This window comes from Lipotes vexillifer, unplaced genomic scaffold, assembly GCF_000442215.2.
Source record: "Lipotes vexillifer unplaced genomic scaffold, Lipotes_vexillifer_v1.1 scaffold71, whole genome shotgun sequence".
NCBI lineage: Eukaryota > Metazoa > Chordata > Mammalia > Artiodactyla > Lipotidae > Lipotes > Lipotes vexillifer.
In genome coordinates this window covers 3,913,864-3,934,399 of record NW_006793703.1, presented here as the reverse complement: position 1 = coordinate 3,934,399, position 20,536 = coordinate 3,913,864, and the positions used below count along the sequence as shown (strand labels likewise).

The window sequence follows — 20,536 nt, the reverse complement described above, 5'->3', positions numbered from 1 at the left end:
AGGATAGAATGCAGAACACAGGGGGAAACAGACTATCAATGGAGAGACAAGTTAGCAGATGGAGCAGACATCCACATGGGACGTGACCAGTCAATGGGGCTTGATGCCTGCTGGACGTGGGGTCCAGGGTGGGAGAATCCCACCACACAGCCAAGGTTGTCTTCAGGAGTCCCTGCTCGGGCCCTGCACCAGCTTCAGCATGCTTTCTCTTGCCTGCTGGCTTCCTTCTGTACACAGCGGAAAGATCTCTATAGCTATAGCTCTGAAGAGAAGTTTCATTCATCTCTTTTTTTGCTCAGTCCATCAAGAGTGGCTTGAGCAAAGAGGAAGAACTTTTCAAGTGACTCTGATGTGAAATCATTCCTGCCTATTTAGTGCCGTTTCGTTTCACATTGAATAGCTTGTGCCTCATCTTTGAAGGGACCTCTCTACCTAACCCTGTGGTCCACTGGACTTGGTGTCCTCCCTGCAAGCTATTTCTGTCAGGCAGTGATAACTGATGCCAGGGGCTGTGCAGGTTGTGGCTGGCTGCCACAGCGGTAAACCTGTGGATGCCAACCTGTCCTAATAATTCAGTCCATGTGTGTTTTACAAAAGTGCATCCTTTCCTGGGGGAATGATATTCTCCTTGACAGAGGAGGTATAGCAAGACTCATTGTTTGTGGGGAGATAAGTATGTTTGGTGTCTTTAAGACTGCCCCAGTTTCAGTATTCACTAGGAGGACTCATAGGACTCTGTATATTACTCACAGCTGTGATTTATTATAACAAAAGGCTACAAAGCAAAGTCAACAAAGGAAAGGCACGTGGGGTAGAGTCTGGGGAAAACCAAGTGGAAGCTCCAAAAGTCTTGTAACGGTTACAGAGGGTGTGCTTAGTTCTTCCAACATGAGTTGTGACAACACGCGTGAAATATTGTCTCCTAGTTTCATCAGAAGCTCAGTGAGTAGGTTTTATTGGGGGCTGTTGACATAAGCACATAACCTGCTTAGCACATACCCAACCTCCAGACTCCCAGAAGGAAAGCAGGTGCTCAGTATACATCAGGCTGTTTATACAAACAGTTCAGGCACAGTGAGTCACCCTTAATGGTTCTGGGAACCTTGGAACCCCTCCTGAAGTTCAAGTTCCCGAATGCCAGCCAAGGACCAATGTTCCAAGCAGGCCTTTGTAAGGAGAGCAGACTCATGCTTGTTCTGGGAACTCCTCTTCCCTGAGTGATTCTATTATTACTTAAGCTGTTGAGAAAGGATGGAGAAACTTTTCAGAATCCAGGAGAGTCCGGTGTTAAGGAAGAGGTCCTGTTTCTAGAAGTGAGAGTTGAGGCTGGGGAGAAAAGAGAAGGATTCAAGGAGGAATTGCAGAGCACAGAGGATTGACACTGGTCCCGGTCTTATGTCCACATGCAGGAGACTGGAGAGGGAGAAGTAGACCTGGAATGTGTTTTAGGAAACCGAGAGGCGAGAGGACCAAAAAGGAGGAAATGCTCATTAGTATATAAAATGCTGCAGATAGGTGGGAATTATGGGGACTGCAAAAATGCTGTTGGGACTTCTTTTAATAATGTGTAAATTGAGTTTTGGGGTTTTTTTAACTTAAAGTTATTTGTATACGTTAAGCAAGACTTAGTCAGCCAATGCCTTAAAAGCTTTCCTGCCCGTCACATCTTTCTGTTTTCTTTGGATCACTTTACAAAAGCCTTGTTTTAAGATTTTTTTTGTCATTGATCTGCATTATTTTGTTTGGCTTAGGTTTCACAGGCAGATAGAAATGGATGAGCTTTGGGAAAGCTAAAAAAAATTCCTTGAGCGTTACTGTGTACTTCTCTCTGGTAATTATTTAGGGACAGAAGCAGCCAAAAAGCATCTCTTCCTTTCTGGATGGAAAAGTAATTCTGTTTGTTCATTAAGAGGATTGTGTTTGCTATTCCATTCATCTCATTGCTGCTTGCTGGCGAAAAATGGAAATTGAAAGCTGCTTGTTTTGAGTCCAGTATCCCGGGGGATGATGAAAGAGTTTGCATTTCCTCCTCTACCCTGGGACATCTCCCAGACTCTCACTTCTAGGTCACCTGCCTCTCTCATGCTTCATTTCTCTTTGTGGGTTCTCCATGTTCAGGTTGTATAGAACCTCTGAGATGGATGACCATTATAAAGAGTCATGTGAACCAAGCGCAGCTCTTTCTTTTACTTACTATAAAAATGTATCAGAACCTCATTTACTTGGGAGAAAAAGAACAACGTTTTTGTGTCTGACTTTGAGTAGTGTTAAGGAAATGCTGGTGCCTCCTCTCTCACACTCCAGAGGATTCGGGGATAGGAAACTTGTGTGGCAGAAGTTGGAGATGCCGCAGTGCCGAGTGTGGCATTTGCCACCCCACTTACCTTAAGCCTGGCCTTACTTCGTTGGACTTCAGGAGGGCAGATGCCTACTGTGTTTGAAGTGGTTTTAATTCTCTGTTTCTTATTCTGACATCCCAGGGCTTCCAGCAAAAATTCTCCTTCCACAGTAAAGAGATTGTGGCTATCAGCTGTTCCTGGTGCAAGCAGGCGGTAAGTTTGGGGATAAAATAAAGTGGGCTCGTGTTTTATCAAAATCGACTTATGTCATTGCTGGAGTTCCTGTCTGTAAGTGGAACGTTATCCTAATTTATGTATTATTTCTCTCATAGGATCTGTGGAGGAAGAAAGACAGATCAAAACTATAGAACTATAGCATAAATGAGCTGGAAGAAACTATAAATTAACCCCTTTATACATTGAAGTCTGGGATCACAGATTGGAAAGTCCTCTCCTGGTTCTATCCCTGGGTTTAGAATCGAGGGCTTTTCACTCGTACGCCACATTTTCCCCGCTATACTAGATTGTCGATGACTCCTGTAGTGGGAGATTGCAACCTTAGATAATCCCTCTGACACAGAAATTCAGGCATCTTGGTTCTTCTGTTTTGGATGTGGGCAACTTTTTTTTTTTTTATAATGGTCTTGTATCCTTCTTTAGGTTTCGATGTTGTTATAGGTGGCTGTATGCTCATTGAAATGTAAGTCTTTCTTACATTTGAACATATATACTGATCAGGATCCAGTGGTAATTTCCCTATTTACTTTTCCTCTCTTATCTATCTTTTGTTCATTTTTTAACAGCTCTGTCCCAACTAGATGGTTCATTTTTTTGTTTGCCTATGGACCTGTTTTTTTCTTTAACTAGACAATGTATACTCTAACTCATAAGTTGGCAAACTATGGCCTGTAGACCGAATCTGACTGCTGCCTGTTTTTATAAATAAAGTTTTATTGGAACACAGCCATGCCCATCCTTTATGTATTATCTCTGGCTACTTTCATGCTACAGCAGCAGAGTTAAGTAGTTGGAGCAGAAACAGTATGACCCTGTAAGACTAAAATATTTACTATCCAGTCATTTTATAGGAAAAGTCTGGACCCCTGCTCTAATCTCTCAATTCACCTGTTTTTTTGTTTGTTTTTTTGAATGACTATAATTGCGATACATTGTCCCCTCACTGCACAGCCAACCTGAAAAGAAAGGGCTGTGCTGTTTTAGCGAGGGTAAGGGTTTGAAGGAAAACATCAGGACTCTACACACAACAGCTTAACCTACCAAACAAAGCCATAGGGCAGGAGCAGAAGATGCATTTAGTTGAAACACATGAAACTGACATTTTTGTGGGTCAAAAACTTTTGAATTTTGGCACTTCCATCAGGTTCAACCTAATAATCTCTCTGGCATAATTTCCCTAGGCCCGCACATGTCAGGAGGATCTCCTGTCACTAGGTAGGGACGCCTAGGTCTGGAAAGCTCAGTGCTTGCTGTGTCACCCTCCTGGCACATTTTTTATTCTTGGCATTTCCATCTCCTTTCAGTTGATTGTTACACGAATAATCTTTGTGCTTCTGTTCAAGAACATGTTCACAAACATAAGGCCATCCTAGTCCTTGAATGAGACTATGCCATCAAAGCAATATCTCCACCTGGACAGGAAGAAGCAGATTTAGGGCCCAGGGATCCCCAACTCTGTGCTGCTGGTTTCCCTGATCTGGTGAGATGTTACTTGCCAAATGGCATCAAGCCGGCCTCAGATAGGCTGTGCCTGCTCGTGCCCCCGTAGCTGCCAGGTTGTGGTTAGGTGGTTGATGCAGGGTTATTTAATTTGGGAACTCAGTCCCACCTGACAGTGAACACATGTGCTCTCTTTTTATTAATCTGTAGTCCAGTTGAATCACTAAAAAACAACTTTCGCTTGACCCCTGTGGCAGAGTTTTGGTCAGTTCCAAGTACTGATATCTTTGAGTTTCCCAGGTTTACAACATGATTTTTCAAGGACTGAAAACACAAAACATTTTAAGACAGATGACGGTGGTGGTGTATTTTAACACTACAGGTAATTCCTTCTAGGAGATCTGATGTCAAACAATTAAGTGCCTTCTATGGGTGCTTCCTGCAGCAGAAAATAAAACTGGGTTTGGGAGCTGGGTTTCATGGATTCAAGTCCTGACTCTACCACTTAAAAGTCCTGCAGTTTTGGACATACCTCTTAGTCTCTCTAGATTAGAGATTACTCGGGTATAAATTGAGAGAGTTGGAGTAGGCAGTCTCTGAGATCCCTACCATTTTAGAAATGCAATGGCCATTCATTTGTGGGTTTATTTGCATTGCTAAAAGAAAATCACTTTCTAAAGAAGGAATTCAAATGACATTTCTCTGGTATAGCAAATTGTTTGCAGATCACAAGTAACTGGTGGTAGGGGGAATTATTAATTATCTTATTAGTATTTCACGCTTAATTAATTGATTTTAATTTGCCATGGATCATGTCAGATCTTGAAGATATTCAGCGATAAAGACAATTTCCTTGATGTGACATAATCGGGGTGGCTATATTTGCCAGTTTTCCTGAAACAGCCCTAATTTATGTCTGCTCTTCCAGCATAATTATTACCAGCGCTCCCTTTCGTTCTTAAAATTGTTTCAGTTAAGATGATAAATTATGTGGTCATAGTAAGTATAATCCAAGTAGAAGCTAATGTTAATGGGGATTTTATGTTTATTAGAAAACAAATGTTACCACTCATGATCACTTTACAGTCACCAAAAAAGATGATTGAAAATGTGATTGGCCTGGGCTTCCCTGGTGGCGCAGTGGTTGAGAATCTGCCTGCTAATGCAGGGGACATGGGTTCGAGCCCTGGTCTGGGAGGATCCCACATGCTGCGGAGCGACTGGGCCCGTGAGCCACAACTACTGAGCCTGCGCGTCTGGAGCCTGTGCTCCACAACAAGAGAGGCCACGATAGTGAGAGGCCCGCGCACCGCGATGAAGAGTGGCCTCCGCTTGCCACAACTAGAGAAAGCCCTCGCACAGAAATGAAGACGCAACACAGCAAAAATAAATAAATTAATAAAAATAAACTCCTACCCTCAACATCTAAAAAAAAAAAAAAAATGTGATTGGCCTAAGGTTACTCAGTCCATTGGGGTATAAACTTAAGCCCCTAGAACTGTGGTATCGTTATGATCATTAGTCTACTTTTATTTCCTTTCAAAAACCAAAAGCACTTTAGACTTGCCAAGTATGACAGGACCATTATTTTTTCAGTGGTCCTAGACAAACCTAGCAGAAGCAGTCTTTGTTCCCTCTCGGATTAACAGCTCTCTAGAAGAGACATCTTTCCTGGGTCCCCTACACTGGAAGGACTACCTGGGAAGGATTTACATCTATGGATAGAAAAAGGAGAGGCAGATGGTCGACATTGCCTTTCTGCTTGCCTTCGTTTCCTTCTGGACATCGTCCCAGATCAACCAAGTCTGTCACCAGCGCAAGCCAAGTGAAACAAAATTATGTGCAAATTTAGCCTTCATAGACCCCTGCAAGTCTCTAACATCTTTATGTAAATATCCTATTAAAAGCTTATCAAAATTTAGCCGGCTTGTCCTGTAAGATGGATTTCTTGTTATCAATCGTTATCAGTTTGTAAAGTGGAATGAATTTGAAATCTAGCCTCTAAGTTCTTGGGGCTGGTTGGGCAGTGACGAGAGCGTATGACCTCAGAGAGAGAGAGAGAGAGTATGTGTGTGTATACATGTACTTATTCCTTCTTGTGGCGGCATCGTCCTTTGCACAGAATTGTTTACTGGCCTGTTTTTCCCTTCAGTTTCACAATAAGGTGACCTGCTTCATGCTGCACCAGATTGAGGAACCCTGTTCCCTGGGGGCTCACGCTGCTGTTATTGTCCCGCCCACCTGGATCATTAAGGTGAAGAAACCTCAGGTAACTGCCGGAGCCCTGATGCTGCTGGGCCAGCACAGAGAAAAAGTAACTGCTGCTTCTTGCTTTTCTCCCCCTGACGAATCTCTGGGTTCTTACAATCTCTTCTCACTCATCCCCAAGGTCCCATGCTTCCCAGTTCATCCCATTAGCCCATCACAGTTCTGCGTTGGGCTGTCTCATGGAACCAGCCTCCACCTCCTAAAGAAATCAAAGTTCCACAGCAGGAGTGTTCCCTCCCCACTCAGGTGCTAATGTTCTCTTTGATGGGTGCTCTCCTGAGTTCATTAAGGACCTGTAGTGGGTACAGCTGATTCTCACACAACTCTCTTCTCTTCCAGCCTGGGCAACCCCAGGGAGTGGCTGTGAGGGTGCTCTGTGCCATTGTTTGGTTGCTATTACCACCACTTCCAACACGAATGCAGACTGTGGGTCATGACCTTCCCCAGTACACAAGGCCTGCTTAGAGAGCAACACTCTTTTCTTAAGGCAAAGTAGAATTTATCCTCTTAACATCTAATCTCATTCTGTATTCCATCCTCATTGTACTTTCTGTCCTGGAGAGTCTCTGCTGCTATGTTCTGGGAGACCTTGGTAGTTTTTCAACAAGGTCCTAATCTGTGATAGAAACGTTTCTACCTTTGTACTGTACATCTTAGATAGTCATCTCCAAGTTATGGGATGGCAGACTTTTAATGTTACAGGGAGAAGATTATACCTCCCCTGGGGTGCGGGTACCTTAGGGAGTGTTCTTGAATGTAGTATCTTTAAAAGATATGGCAGTCCTACTTCAGATGGTCTCCAAAATTATCATGTAGTGTATTCTCATTGACTCCGTTTTATTTAAAAACTGGGGGATCAGGGACACTGTTTTGCTTCATGTGTTTTATATAAAAGTTTTGCCTCTGATGAGTAACATGTAGGAATCATCTTTTCAAGTTACAATCCATGGAAGCCCTTGGGAACTGTTTTCCAGAGGCGAGTACAGTATCTACACATTAAAAAATGAGACATCTAGTAGTTTTTACATTTTAGAGCTGAATGTCACGACATGCTAAATAAGTTGTCCAAGGTGACATAGCAAGTCAATTACAGTACTATGTCTGAGATTCAGGTGTACTGATTTCCAATCTGGTGTTATTTCAAAACCTCTTTAACATTTTTACTTCTTTGTGTGTGTTTTTCCCCTAAAATTCAGTAATCTCTCCATGTGCTGTATAGTAAATATTCAGTTAAATCAACACGTTTTTCATCAAAAACCTTGATGGTATCAAGAAGGCTACTAGGCATTGCGATATAATAGACAATCCTTGCTCTGAAGAACCATATAGTTATTTTAAGGAAAGATCAGAGAGAGCTTCATGAAGCAGGTGGATTTCATCCTGCCTCCTTAAAGATGGGTGGGATTGAGGTCAGTGGAGAAGGAAATGACAAACAGGAGAATGGCACAAGCAAGGATACTTTGTCCAAAATTATCTTCATGGGACCGTGAGACTAGGTTGACTGCCGTGGAAGGTTTGTGTAGGAGGTGTGTACGGGATGAGCATAAGGTTGCTCAGGCCTGACTGGGAGAGATTTTTGATTCATGTAAACTTTATCCTTTTAAGCAAAGGAGTGATAGAGTAAAACTGTATTTTAGAAGAAAACAACTAGCATGAGTGTGTAGGATGACCTGTAGTATGGGATTTGGGGCCCCTGAAGATAGAACAGAAAAATCAGAAGACTACCACTCTGCAGAGAAATTCTAAGTTTACTTTTCTGAACTTTAAAAATTCTTTTGGTTGTGGAAATTTTCAAGCAAGTAAAGAGAAACAGAAGATCATAATGAATTCCATAACCATGAACTTTTTTTTTTGGTGTCACAGATATTTTTAATGTTCATAAAGACATAAAACAGATTCTATACCTGAAACACCACAGATAATACAGAAATTTGACTTGAAATACAAACTCTGCAATTATCATTCCACATCCTGAATTGCTGTTGCAATATTCAATAACACATTAGTCATCACTTCTTTCTAACTAGTCACTTATTTCTTTCCTATAAGGAATACTACTGACAAAACATCATATTCATTCATCTCTTCCTATAAAAGCACTTCTTTACTATGTGTCTTGTTCAACATTACATTTAAATGTACAGATTTTAACTCACTGTCAGAATTCTGGAACCAAGACCTCATATACCTGATATATTCCTGTTTGAGGTCAGGTCCTTCTTGGTCTTCATTTCAATCAATGCTTTTCTCATCCTATGTCTAAATAATAACCCTTAGTTATTGGTATGTTATATCATTAAACATCTTTTTCTATATTCATCTTTTCTGAAAAGGAACTGATCTGCAATGCCGATACTAGTAAGCATTAAAATAACTAAATAAGACACTTGAGCATAAAAGTGTATAACCCTGAACTTTTCTGCTATTATTGTTTCATCTAACACCTGCCACACCATATTTTCTTTTTTGTAGTTAAATTTGTTTTGAGATTCACATGCAGTTGTAAGAAATAACACTGAAGGATCCCATGTACCCTTTACAAACTTTCCCCTCACGGTAACATCTTGCAGGATCATAGTATAACATCACAGCAAGGATCTTGACATTGATTAGTCAAGACACAGACCAATTCCATCACCGCAGGTATCCCTATGTTACCTTTTCAGAGCCACATCCATTTTTCTCCTGGTCCCACCCCATTTACTCTGTCTTCCCCAAAGTGGAAGTCTTCCTTTTTTTCTTTGCTAGAGTATTTTAAAGCAGATTTTAGCATACCATTTAATCTGTAAATCCTTCATTTTGTTTCCCGAAAAGATAACACTTTAGAAAGACAACTGCGTACAGTTATCTCACCCATCAAAATTAAATAATTTGAGGTGGCATCCTTAAAATATTTTCTGGTTGTTTCAAATATATCTTTTTTTACAGTTATTTTTTCAAATTAGGATCCAAAGTCTACAACTGCCTTTTTGTTGACTGATCTCTTAAATCTCTTTCAATCTATAGCAATCTCCTCTCTTATTTTTCCTGCCATTTATTTATTGAATAAATTGGGTCACTTTACCTGTAGAATATCTCATATTTTAATTTTGGCTGATTGTATCCTTATTGTGTTTTAAAATGATTTTCCGTATGGCCCATATTTCTGGTAGAAATATTTAGATATAAAGACATTAGATTCAGGTTTAATTTCTTGGCAAAAGGACAATATGGGTAATGGTACCTTTTTCTATAGTGTAGCTTTTAAAGGAATATAATATCAGGTTGTTCACTCTTAGTGATGTTAAGATTGATCTGTGAATTCAGGAGCTGTCATCCTAATCCATCTATTATAAAGTTGTCCATCAGTCTTTCATCTATAATTTTATCCATTCAGAATTGTTACCTAAATCTGTTATTTCATTAGGGGTTTTGCTAAAGGGTGATTTTTCCAGTTTTTACTCTTCATTTTTTAGCTACAATTTTTCTATAAAGAGACCTTTCCCTTAGGACCAGCAAATACATAAAAAAATGCTTACTTGTTTGCCCTTAAATTTTCAGAATAATAAGTTGGTATCTTAGCAACTTTTATTAAGTGGCTGATTGGTGGGGGTGTTTTTTGGAGAGTAGTTCACAGCCTGGGTGCCAAAGTCCAAAATTTTTTTCATCACGCACCTTTTTATTCTATGATTCAGGACATCGTAATAATAAGAATGAAAGCTAACATTTATTGAACGCTTTACATGTGTTAGGAAATATTTTAAGTACTTTACCTTCAGTATCTCATCATCACAGTGCTCTATGGGGCAGGTATCCTATTAGTCCCATTTTGCAGCTAAGGAAAGTAAGGAATAGAAAAGTCAAATAAATTAGCTGGGACTATATAATTATTGAATAGTTTGAGATGGCATTTGAACCCAAGAATTGTGATTCTGGAAACCAAGCTTTTAATGATATGCCATGCTGCCTTACTGTGTTACTGTAGCCAGCCTTGCTGAATCAGTTTTAAAATTTTGGTGGTCCGTCCTCTGGGCTCCAACGCCATTAAGTAATTTAATCAATTAACTAAGTTCTATGTAAAGGGTAGTGTATGATGAGCTTGGGGGCAGGGTTGCACTAGAGTAGTTCTGAAGAGCTCTGGCTTGCAATCCAGGCTGCCTGGATTCATAACCTTGCTCTGCCACTTAATAACTTGGTTAATCTCAATCTCTTCTGTTTCAGTTTCTCAGCTGCAAAGGTTAAATCATACTAGTACCCAACTCATAGGGCTTTCGTGAGGACTAATGAACTAAAAAAGAAAAAATAAAACACACAGAACAGCACCTGGCTCATTGTAACCACTCAAATGTTAGCTCTTGTTATTTTCCTTCTTGTTGACTTTTAGGGGTGCAGGGTATCAGGTGAAGCCACACAACAGCAGATAGCAACAGTGGGTAGTCATATGGGGGTCAAGATAGAAGTTATTGATCCCTGAACCATCTGTATTACGGTGAAAGAGGATGTAAAGAGGATGAGATTTCCAATGGAGAGGGTAAAAGTAGACAAGAATAGGGGCCATAGCCTGGCACCTACTCTGTTTCCAAGTGCACCTTGAAATACTACCGAAACTGTTGTATTTCACACTGTAGTGGGATTGTGTATTTACTAGCACAATGCCTATCCCATGGGAGAGAGTCAAGACCTGATCATTTACTGAATAAAAGGACGGAAGAAGACTGGGAGAACATCCATAACCAGAAAGTGAGAGGAGGAAGAGAATCCTGTGAGAGAGAGAGAGAGAGAGAGAGAGAGAGAGAGAGCGAGCTATGATTGTATTAAAGTTTCATTATTAAAAATGAAAAGAAAAATAGGGAAATCATCAACATTAAATTCTGTAGACATGAAAAAAATCACAAGGACTGAGAAAACTCCTTGTGTTTGGGACCAGAGCATTGATGACCATAAAAACTATAGTTTGTAGAGTGTGGAGTATGGGTGGCAACCTGTTAGTGATGGTGTGGAAGCAGTAAGATTAGAGAATTTGTTGGAGGTATTGGGAAATGATCAAAAAAAATAGAATTTGGAAAGTAGATAAAGAACCGATAAAATGTTTTTCAACTTTTAGAATGTATATATCTTTCCTTCTTTATATATTTCTTTATTTTTCTATGACGCTGCTTAAAAACGCTAAAGGAGAAGAGGCTTAATTGAATTAAGTAAATGTTTAATTAACCACATTCAAAGATGCTGTTACATGCAGTGAGAGGTCCAAAGATGAATCGCATGTTCATTTGATGTCCACAAAGAGTGTACTCCCCAGTGGGGAAAATAGACACAACAATCTAGATCATTGGTCAGGGTATTTGTGGATTCTGGAGAGGAATTCAGCCACATGTAAATCTTTAATGAAAGAGTAGCTTTCAGATGTCTGGGAAGGTTTGTCTTTTTGATCAGTGTTCATCTCGTGGGAGAGATACATATATGGTGGTGAGAGGAAGGGGCCAGACAGGTTGGTTGAAATAGCCCTGGTCAGTGAGATGCCTACACGTCGGAGTCAGAGAGAGGTAAATGCCACCTAAGATGTAGAAACACAGTGAAGACATGAAGCAGAATTGAGCAGGCTTCAGTCGTGGAGAGCAGCCTAGGCTCAGTGGAAAATCTGTCATTTGTGCTTGGATTTTTTTTTTTTTTTTTTTGCAGTACACGGGCCTCTCACTGTCGTGGCCTCTCCCGTTGCGGAGCACAGGCTCCGGACGCGCAGGCTCAGCGGCCACGACTCACGGGCCCAGCCGCTCCGCGGCATGTGGGATCTTCCCGGACCGGGGCACGAACCCGTGTCCCCTGCATCGGCAGGCGGACTCTCAACCACTGCGCCAGCAGGGAAGCCCTTGTGCTTGGTTTTGAAGGATGTGGGCGGCATCCCTGGGAAGAGGAAGAACAGTGCAAGTTGATAGGACGTAACTGAGAACAGCAGTGAAGATGGGTCATCAAATAAAGTCAGCTTTATTTGTGATGTTTGTGTCTAAACAGATGAGAGAAGGAGAGTAAAGGAAATCTGCTGGAGTGTATAATGGTCAGGAGAAGTGGGTTGTAAAGAGGTGGAATTAAACCACATATTTTCCTTCTCTGTTGAAAGATGGCTGGTTCTGAGTGGATAATTGCTCCGTGACCAGCTGTGGAGTTGGGAGCTGCATGAAAGTTTGATGGTAAGGGGAATGAGGGCTGCCTGGATGATTTGCTGGGTTTCGTCACCAGATTACTTAGAGAGACCTAGAAGTTAAAAGATGATGGACGGTAGATGACTGGAAGGAATTAAAATGACAAGAAAACCAAATTTCAACAACCAAACCTGAATCTGTTGATATACGGTAAACGTATATTTAAAGTTACAGATGTCAGTGTTTGGACTGAAAATGTTAGCAGATGATATTTTGACTGGATGAACGAGTTAAAGATGTTCAGATGCGAGTGTAAGCACTTGGAGATGGTGGAGCAAGACCTGTGTGACATGAACGTTTCGTGGGTTAAGTTTGGGGGGGGAAACTAAAGGTGTGCGTTTTTAATAACTAACACCGTTCTCCACTTAATGCTTTAAAATTTGGCTTTCCCAGTTAAAAAAAAAATCATAGGGAAAAGTACATATTAATACATACAGATTTCGCTCTTTTTAAAACTACTGTATATATCCCACACTGTGGATATTTTACAGTTTATTTAAGCCAACTCCTTACCAATGGATATTTATATTCTTTCTAATGGTCTACTTATAAAAATGTCGCTATCAACTCCTGCCTAGCCTTGCGTTGCCTTTCTTCATGCTAGTCCTTATTCCTTATGACTGGATGATCTTAAAATGCTGGGGACCCCATGATATGTAATAGCAATGGCCAACAATCTCCCTCAATGCCCAAGTGACTTCCTTTGATTAGTTCTAAAGGTCAAGCGATACTTGCTGTGATTTGGCCAAACACGCCTGAGAAGCTGCGGAGACCCTGTCCTTAACTTTGGAATGAGTTTTCTTGATACTTCTGCTGACCTGTCCTCACAAGAACCTTTGCTGCAGTGGTATAGCTGAAGCAGGGCAGAGTGAGAACGTTCTTTAATAGACAGAGTCCATGGGTCGCCCTCTTATTATCCATCAGAGTTTTGTCCAGTGTATGATGGAGGAGGGCTTCATTTGGAATGATGAAGTGAGATATCTTCTCTTTAGATCTGTTATTATTTAGAACCTTTGTGATCCCATCACCTGAGGAAATCCCTGAAGAGTAATAAGAGTAGTACGCTAGGCTTCATTCACAGCTCAGTGATTCAGCCATAAGATTTTGTAACAGCCCAGGAAGGAGTCATAACTATGATAAAGATTGTGTTGATAGGATCATTTTGGTGGCAAGGTAATTCTGCTCAATACCTGGTACAAGAAAACAAAAAGCCTTTATCTTTTCTTAGGACTTTAACAAAAGAGTGGGCACAGAATGTACAGGGGGTGAATGCTGTTGGAATCAGAAGAATGTAAAAATCCAAATGAGAGCACAGTATTTCACTGTTTGGAAAGTGTTGAACTTGCAAAGTGGACCCTTTGTATCACTGAATTAGCTGCCCTTGTTAAGAGGGCTGCTTTGTTTTAGGACACAGGACAAGTATTGAAGGTTTCTTGACTGTATCACCAACAATTCTAGACAATAACGTCTTGGCATAATTTTTACATTCTTAAAAAGCATGTTGTTTCGTTTAGCTCTCACAATACTGACCAGGCAGGGGAAGTGTTAGTGTGGATAAGCAAGGCTAGAAGACTTGTCTTGGCCAAAACACAACCCGAATCTGCCTTCACGTCCATCTGTTCCTCGTTGAATTACGCTGCCTTCTAAAAGAAGTGATATATTGAGACAGAGATACATATTTACACGGGACCAGAAGGAAGCCTGGGGAACTTGGATGTGTGCTGTGAAGTTCCATACTGCTTATCTTTTGCTATTTGACCATCCGTAGGGCTGTAAGCTTACTCAGAGCTCACATAGAAGCGTCCAGGTACTGTAAGTCAACCACTGTGCTTTATTTTTGCCCCCTTCTTGTTCTGTGGGATGATGGCCTCAGATGCGTGTGGCTCGGTGAGGCTCAGAAGCCCTTGTATCTGTGTTTAAAACAAAGGCCGTTTTGTGTGTCTGTTCCCTGTTAGAGTTGAGTTCCCCGCCTGCCCTGTTTTCGGACATCAAGCCTTATTTTGATGTGTTTTTCTAACCCTCTGTTTCTCAAACATACTTGATCATCAGAATCACCTGAAGAACTATGATTTCTGTGATCAGGCAAGTTTAGGAAACAACCTCAGCTTGCTGCATTCGACCTATCTCTTGGAGTTTAATTATTGAGTCCTGTCAAGAAGCAAGGCCGACAGTGTGTTCCTGCAAGCACTTGGGGTCCTGCTTTGCTCTTGGCACTAAATGAACGAAAACAGCAAAGAAGTTAGGAAACAATCACTTCCTAAGGATCCTTTTCAAAATCAGGAAAGACTCACTCAGTGTCGTGAACTGTAAAAGCATTGGTTTATTATTTCCACAACGATTTGAGTTCATACTGTGTGCCGGGCATTTGTGCTGGGTGTTGGGGATATAGAGCTATGAACGAGGCAACTGACATTTATGGAAGTGCTTCTCATGGGATGGATACCAAGTTAACTGCTTCACATCCTTTTTCTTGTTTAAACTCCACAACTGTCCTGTGAGGTAGGTATTATCAACTTCATTTTAAAATTAAGAAACAGTTATTTCAGAAGTTTGACTGACTTGGCCAAGGTCACAGATCTAAGTGACAGGGAGGTTCAGAATTCACACCGAGCCTGGCAGATCCCACACCTCATGTTCCTCACCGCAGTGATTGGCTTTACCGCAGTACATATGGCTACTCACTCTGCCCTTTGTCATTCAAACAGGGGTTCTCAACCCCGGCTACACGTTCCAATTCCCTGGGGAGCTTTAATTTTATTTTATTATTCTATTCTATTCTGGGGAGCTTTTAAAAAGTATCTTTGCCTGGGCTTCACCCCAAACAAATTAAATAAGAATGTTTGTTGGGGCCCAAGTACCAGCACTCAGAGCATCACTGAGTGCCATCAAGTAGATACTGCTTCTGTCGGTCTAAGAGTTTTCAGCGTTCTTCTTGGAATATTTGGCTGACTAAAAGTTTAAAGGTTCCGAGTAATTTTTCTTCCCTTTTAATAAAACGGAAAGTAGTCAAAATATAGCAAATACTCAAAGAATGCAAAAGTTTCCCAAAGAGAGGCACGACAGTACACCCATTTAAAGAGGAAATCGGAAATTTGGAGATGTGTTTGCAGGAGAAGTATATAGTCTAGAGTGAGTGATGACAAATCACCTGGAATCTCGAACACCCATGAACTTCTGATTTCTGGGGAGATTCAGAGAACCCGAAGACTCTTTTAATCTGATGGGGGGAAGAAAACCTTGGGACAAATGGTTGTCCAAGAAAGTTTCCTTCATCCTTGGTGAGCACAGGCCACAAATTGACTTATTTTTTTCATGGTCCAAATGAAAGTAAAATAAAAGCTAAATAGTTTCAGTCTTCAGTAACTTGGATGTTTTACTCTATGTACTGTAGACTAAGGTTTATTTTGAATGCTAAGAAAAAATACTCTAAAATGTTGAAGAATAAATACCTAAGTTTCTTCAAGCTGTTTGAAAACATTTAATTGCTCAAACAATGCAGATGTATATACTTATATAAGATTTTAAGTTAAGAATTTTGTATTTCAGGCTTTCAACACTCTGTAAAACTCTATGACATGGTAGTAATAGCTTGCCTTTATGAAGATGGCAATCTAATTAACTATTGACTTTTCACTAATTAAATCTGGCTTTGCCTTGTCTTCAGCCAGTGAGCTGTGACTGTCCCCTGAGAGAGGTTCTTCTCAATGCATCTGTATCAAATATTAAGAATAAATAGCTGTAATAATCACAAAGTTTGGGTCCATAAAATCCCTAGAAAGAGAAAGACTGGGAATGTAAATTTGGGGTCACTGTGTTTCAGCAAGTTGGATGCAATTCTATGAGAAGAAAAAAAAAATCAATGTTACCAGGGGAGGGAGGACTTTTTAAACCAATGGGTCTTTAGCCAGAGAAAGGAAGAGCAGTGGCTCCCACCCTATTATTATAAGTAACTCGAGTCTTTGCATTTTAAAACCAAGACATTAATGCTGATAGGGGAGTTGGATCATAAAGTTCCAGTGGGGTTGAGTCATTTTATGGACAGGTCATTCCCTATAAAAAGTAAAAAGAGAAAAAAAAAAAAACAAAAAAAACAAAAAAGGGAAACGTGAAAAATGGCCTCCTTTTTTACATTTCCACATAGGTGATCTCCATACCAGGAGATGAACTTGAACTTGGTTGGGCGGGAGACGGACCTGGTTGGGCGGGAGACTGGAGCCCCTCAGAGAATTTGGGATTCTTCCATTTTTACTGGGAGGGTTGGCAGGTATAACATGTGTTGTTATGTGAGTCCATGAGAGCCTCCAGGGTTCTAAGTCCCTGCCTCTCCGTGTGGTGGGGAGTCAGTCGCTCACTCTGAAGCACGCGACTGGGTTCTGTGTGTGGCTTACCCATGAGCAGTGGCTTGGAAGTGTCAAAGCATGAGAAGCATGCCGTCGAACAGCATGTGCTGCCGTCATCTTCTAGATGGTTCTGCATGGGAAAGCTCGTGGGCCGTCTGCCTATGAGCTCAGGTGGTCCCTCTACTAGTGTGAAGTGATGCATTTGACTGCTTAATGTTCTGCAACTCTTGTCCTACTGCTGGCTGGTCCCTTCACAAAATGCTGGTGCCTCCCTGGGTGTAGATTTCAGTCCTGTACATTTTCTTGTGTTCTCTGGGTGACTCTGTACATGGACATCCAATGTCCATAGATGACAATGTGCACCACCGCCAAATGTGTATATATATATATATATATATATATATACACACACACATATATATACACACACACATATATATATAAATAAGTATATAAACAAATATATATATTCCTTTAAGAAATATATATATATATATGAAACCTCCTGCCACTTCAGAATCAGAGCATTTGCACTTGTCTATGGAAGTATTATCCCAAAGATTATAAAGATGAAGATAAGAGCTAGAACGTTTCTAGAACGCTTTGAGTATACAGAATAAAAACAAAAGCGTGGCTTAATTCTTGGGGGCAAGTTATAGCTTGAGATACTTTCCCACTTACTTTGAGTTAGCCCTGTGAAACAGGATGCAGAGTTTTTTTGGGGGGGGTGGGGCAGGGTTTTTTTTGTGGGGGGTAAGCGGGTAGCGGTGGTGCTAGTAATTTCTCACTTTCATTGTTTTGGGGCTGCCTTTCAAGTCACAGATGTATGTCTCAATAGTTCTGCTTTCTTTCTTCATTAGGAAAACAAAGGTCGTCCTTTTGTGATAAAACCTATCTCTTCTCCTCTTATGAAACCTTTGCTTGTGTTTGTGAACCCCAAGAGTGGAGGCAACCAGGTAAGTCAGTTTTCATGAGTTTCACCTGGAGGCTTCGATGCCTTCTTGAAAACACATTTTCCAACACCAAGTAAAATAGCACCACGGAGGACCCCTAGCATTGGAAGACAGCCAGTTTCTCCAGCAAGGGACAGCCTCACACATGACTGGGCTAGGCAAAGCCTAGAGGTTCTAGGATTTATCCCTCTACTTCCACATAAGGCTTTACTAGAGATACTCAAAAACCTAACTGCTAATAGTTTCCTTACAGATTTTCAAGAAAGGTCATTCTATAAACTCTTAGTTAATATGTTTCAGGTTTATCAACTCCTATAGTTAGGAAGCCCTTTATGAACTTATCTTTCTTTCTTTCTATTGTAATTTAGACCCAACTGCTTTTTTTCCCTCTCTTCGGAGGAAAGAGAGATTAATGATTTATTATTCGTGTTAGTCATGAACAACAGATACCACCAAGGCTAGCAAAACTATATTACGTTTCACAGGTTTCATTTGGTCTTCGCCCAAGTCCTATAGAATCATTAGTTATCAACCTCATTTGAGGATTGAAAAGTTAGATGTAACGACATATCTAAAGTTAGAAAAGTTAGATGTAACGACATATCTAAAGTACACAGCTCTTTAAAGGATAGAAATTGTCTGGAATCCAGGTCTTTGTCTCCTCATCTAGTTTTCTTCCCACTCTCTGAGGCTTCTTATCAATACTCTTCTGTGGGCTCTGATTTTCTGTTATTTTCATGTGAGACTGGATGATAAAATATTTCCTGTGTCCATGAAGGGAAGTGCACATTTTACATTTTCCAGATCGCATTAATTATAGTAAAGCTTCTCTTATGGGAGCTTGTAATTTAAAGAAAATATTATCCCTCCTTTCCTTCCTTTCTTCAAAATTCTTAATTCTTATGTTAAAAGTCTGTATTAACATTGTAGAGAACAGGGAAAAGAAACGTGTTGTAAGCAGAGAAATAATCAATTTTCAACATTTTGCTCTTTTGAGTTGCTAAATGACTATCTTCATGTTGTAATGATGGTGAGCCTGACACTACCACTGGAGGAGTTTCTCAGGAGTGAGGTTCAGTTTTCCCTGAATCTTTTTTTTTTTTTATTTATTTTTGGCTGCGTTGGGTCTTCGTTGCTGTGCACGGGCTTTCCCTAGTTGCGGCGAGCGGGGGCTACTCTTCGTTGTGGTGAGCGGGCTTCTCATTGCGGAGCACGGGCTCTAGGCATGCGGGCTTCAGTACTTGCGCCTCGTGGGCCCAGTAGTTGTGCCTCGCGGGCTCTAGAGCGCAGGCTCGGTAGTTGCAGCGCACGGGCTTAGTTGCTCCGTGGCATGTGGGATCTTCCCACACCAGGGCTTGAACCCGTGTCCCCTGCATTGACAGGCGGATTCTTAACCACTGCGCCACCAGGGAAGTCCCCTTTCCCTGAATCTTACTCCCTCTCTATCTCTGGTCTCGCTGTAGCCTAACTAGGATTGTGGGTGTGGTTGGGGACCAAGGAACAGAGCAAAGCTAATGTAATTAACTCCATGATTTTGGCCACCTGAGCACCACATGCTAATTAATATCTGATACATTTTATCACAACAGTCTTTATATAAAATGCCTTTGTTAAATTATCATAAGCTTTTTCCCTAGAGCAAAAGGTGATCTCTGCTTTTGAGGAGGGGACGGTTCAGTTTAGATACAGCCTGTTGCTGTTTCAGTCTCTGTATGAATTATTACAGACAGGGACTTCAGAGATGATCTAAGTTTGCTTCCTCTTTCACTAAATATAAAACAGTTCACGGATGCCTAAGTGATAAGGATATCGTGTTTGTTAATGACACAAAAGGGGCAAATGGGGGAAAGAATCTGAGCAATGTTGAATATACGTGAGTTGTAAATTGAGTGGATCAGACCGCAAGTGCTGTGGAAGTTCAGAGGCAAGCGGTGACTTGGGAGTGATAAGGAAATGGTGTCAGGGAAGTGGCTGAAATGGAAGATGTGTACTGCTTAGTTGTGCAGAGGAGAGAAAACTGGAGTCATGTCCTCTTCCTCCTCTCTTGTCACATTGCTGTTCACCCTTTACTGTAGCACCTTTCTGAACTATTGCTCACAATTAATCGCCCTGTACATTATGCCCCTATAGTCCATGGCACACACCTGTATTATGTGAATTGCAGCATAAGTGCTCCATGTGTGCCTTTACTGCAACGATACAGTGTCCACAATGCCGGGGGCCGCACCTCTGAACCTGTGATGTCTAATATACGGCATAGAGCAGTGAACAAATAATTGTTTAATAAACAGTATGTGTAGACGATGGGATGTTGTGATGAAAATGATTCATTTAGAGTACAGTATGGTGATTAGCGGATGCATATTAAGTTACTAGAAATGTGATTAGAGGTTAGAATGAACCTATGGAGCAGTGTCTTAAAACCCGGCTGAGGATTTTGTATTTATATAGTGAAAACTTGTTTTTTGCTATTTAAAGTTTTTTTAGTTTTGAAAAATATTTTGTAAACAAAGGAGTAATATGATGGAAGATTAATTAGACACATAGAGAACACATATATAAGTCAGGAGTCTATTCACTTAGCATAAATCGGGTAGAGGACCTTGTTTATACATCCTATATATATCAATAGTTTGCATTTACTAATCCCAAGCTCCTAATCCTTCCCTCAACAAGGTCCTACAGTATAGCAAAGGGAACTATAGTCAATGTCCTGTGATAAACCATAATGGAAAAGAATATGGAAAAGAACATATATATATATATATATATATATATATATA

At 40.8% G+C, this 20,536-nt stretch overlaps 1 protein-coding gene across 1 annotated transcript in view; it reads left to right on the top strand.

Annotated features, from left to right (window-relative positions):
• The window catches only part of DGKI (diacylglycerol kinase iota), a 467,563-nt gene that overhangs the window by 233,120 nt on the left and 213,907 nt on the right, over positions 1 to 20,536 (top strand). Inside the window, 3 exon segments of the mRNA XM_007466658.1 lie at positions 2,481 to 2,552; positions 6,169 to 6,285; positions 17,661 to 17,756. Coding sequence (XP_007466720.1) covers positions 2,481 to 2,552; positions 6,169 to 6,285; positions 17,661 to 17,756 — 285 coding nt within the window.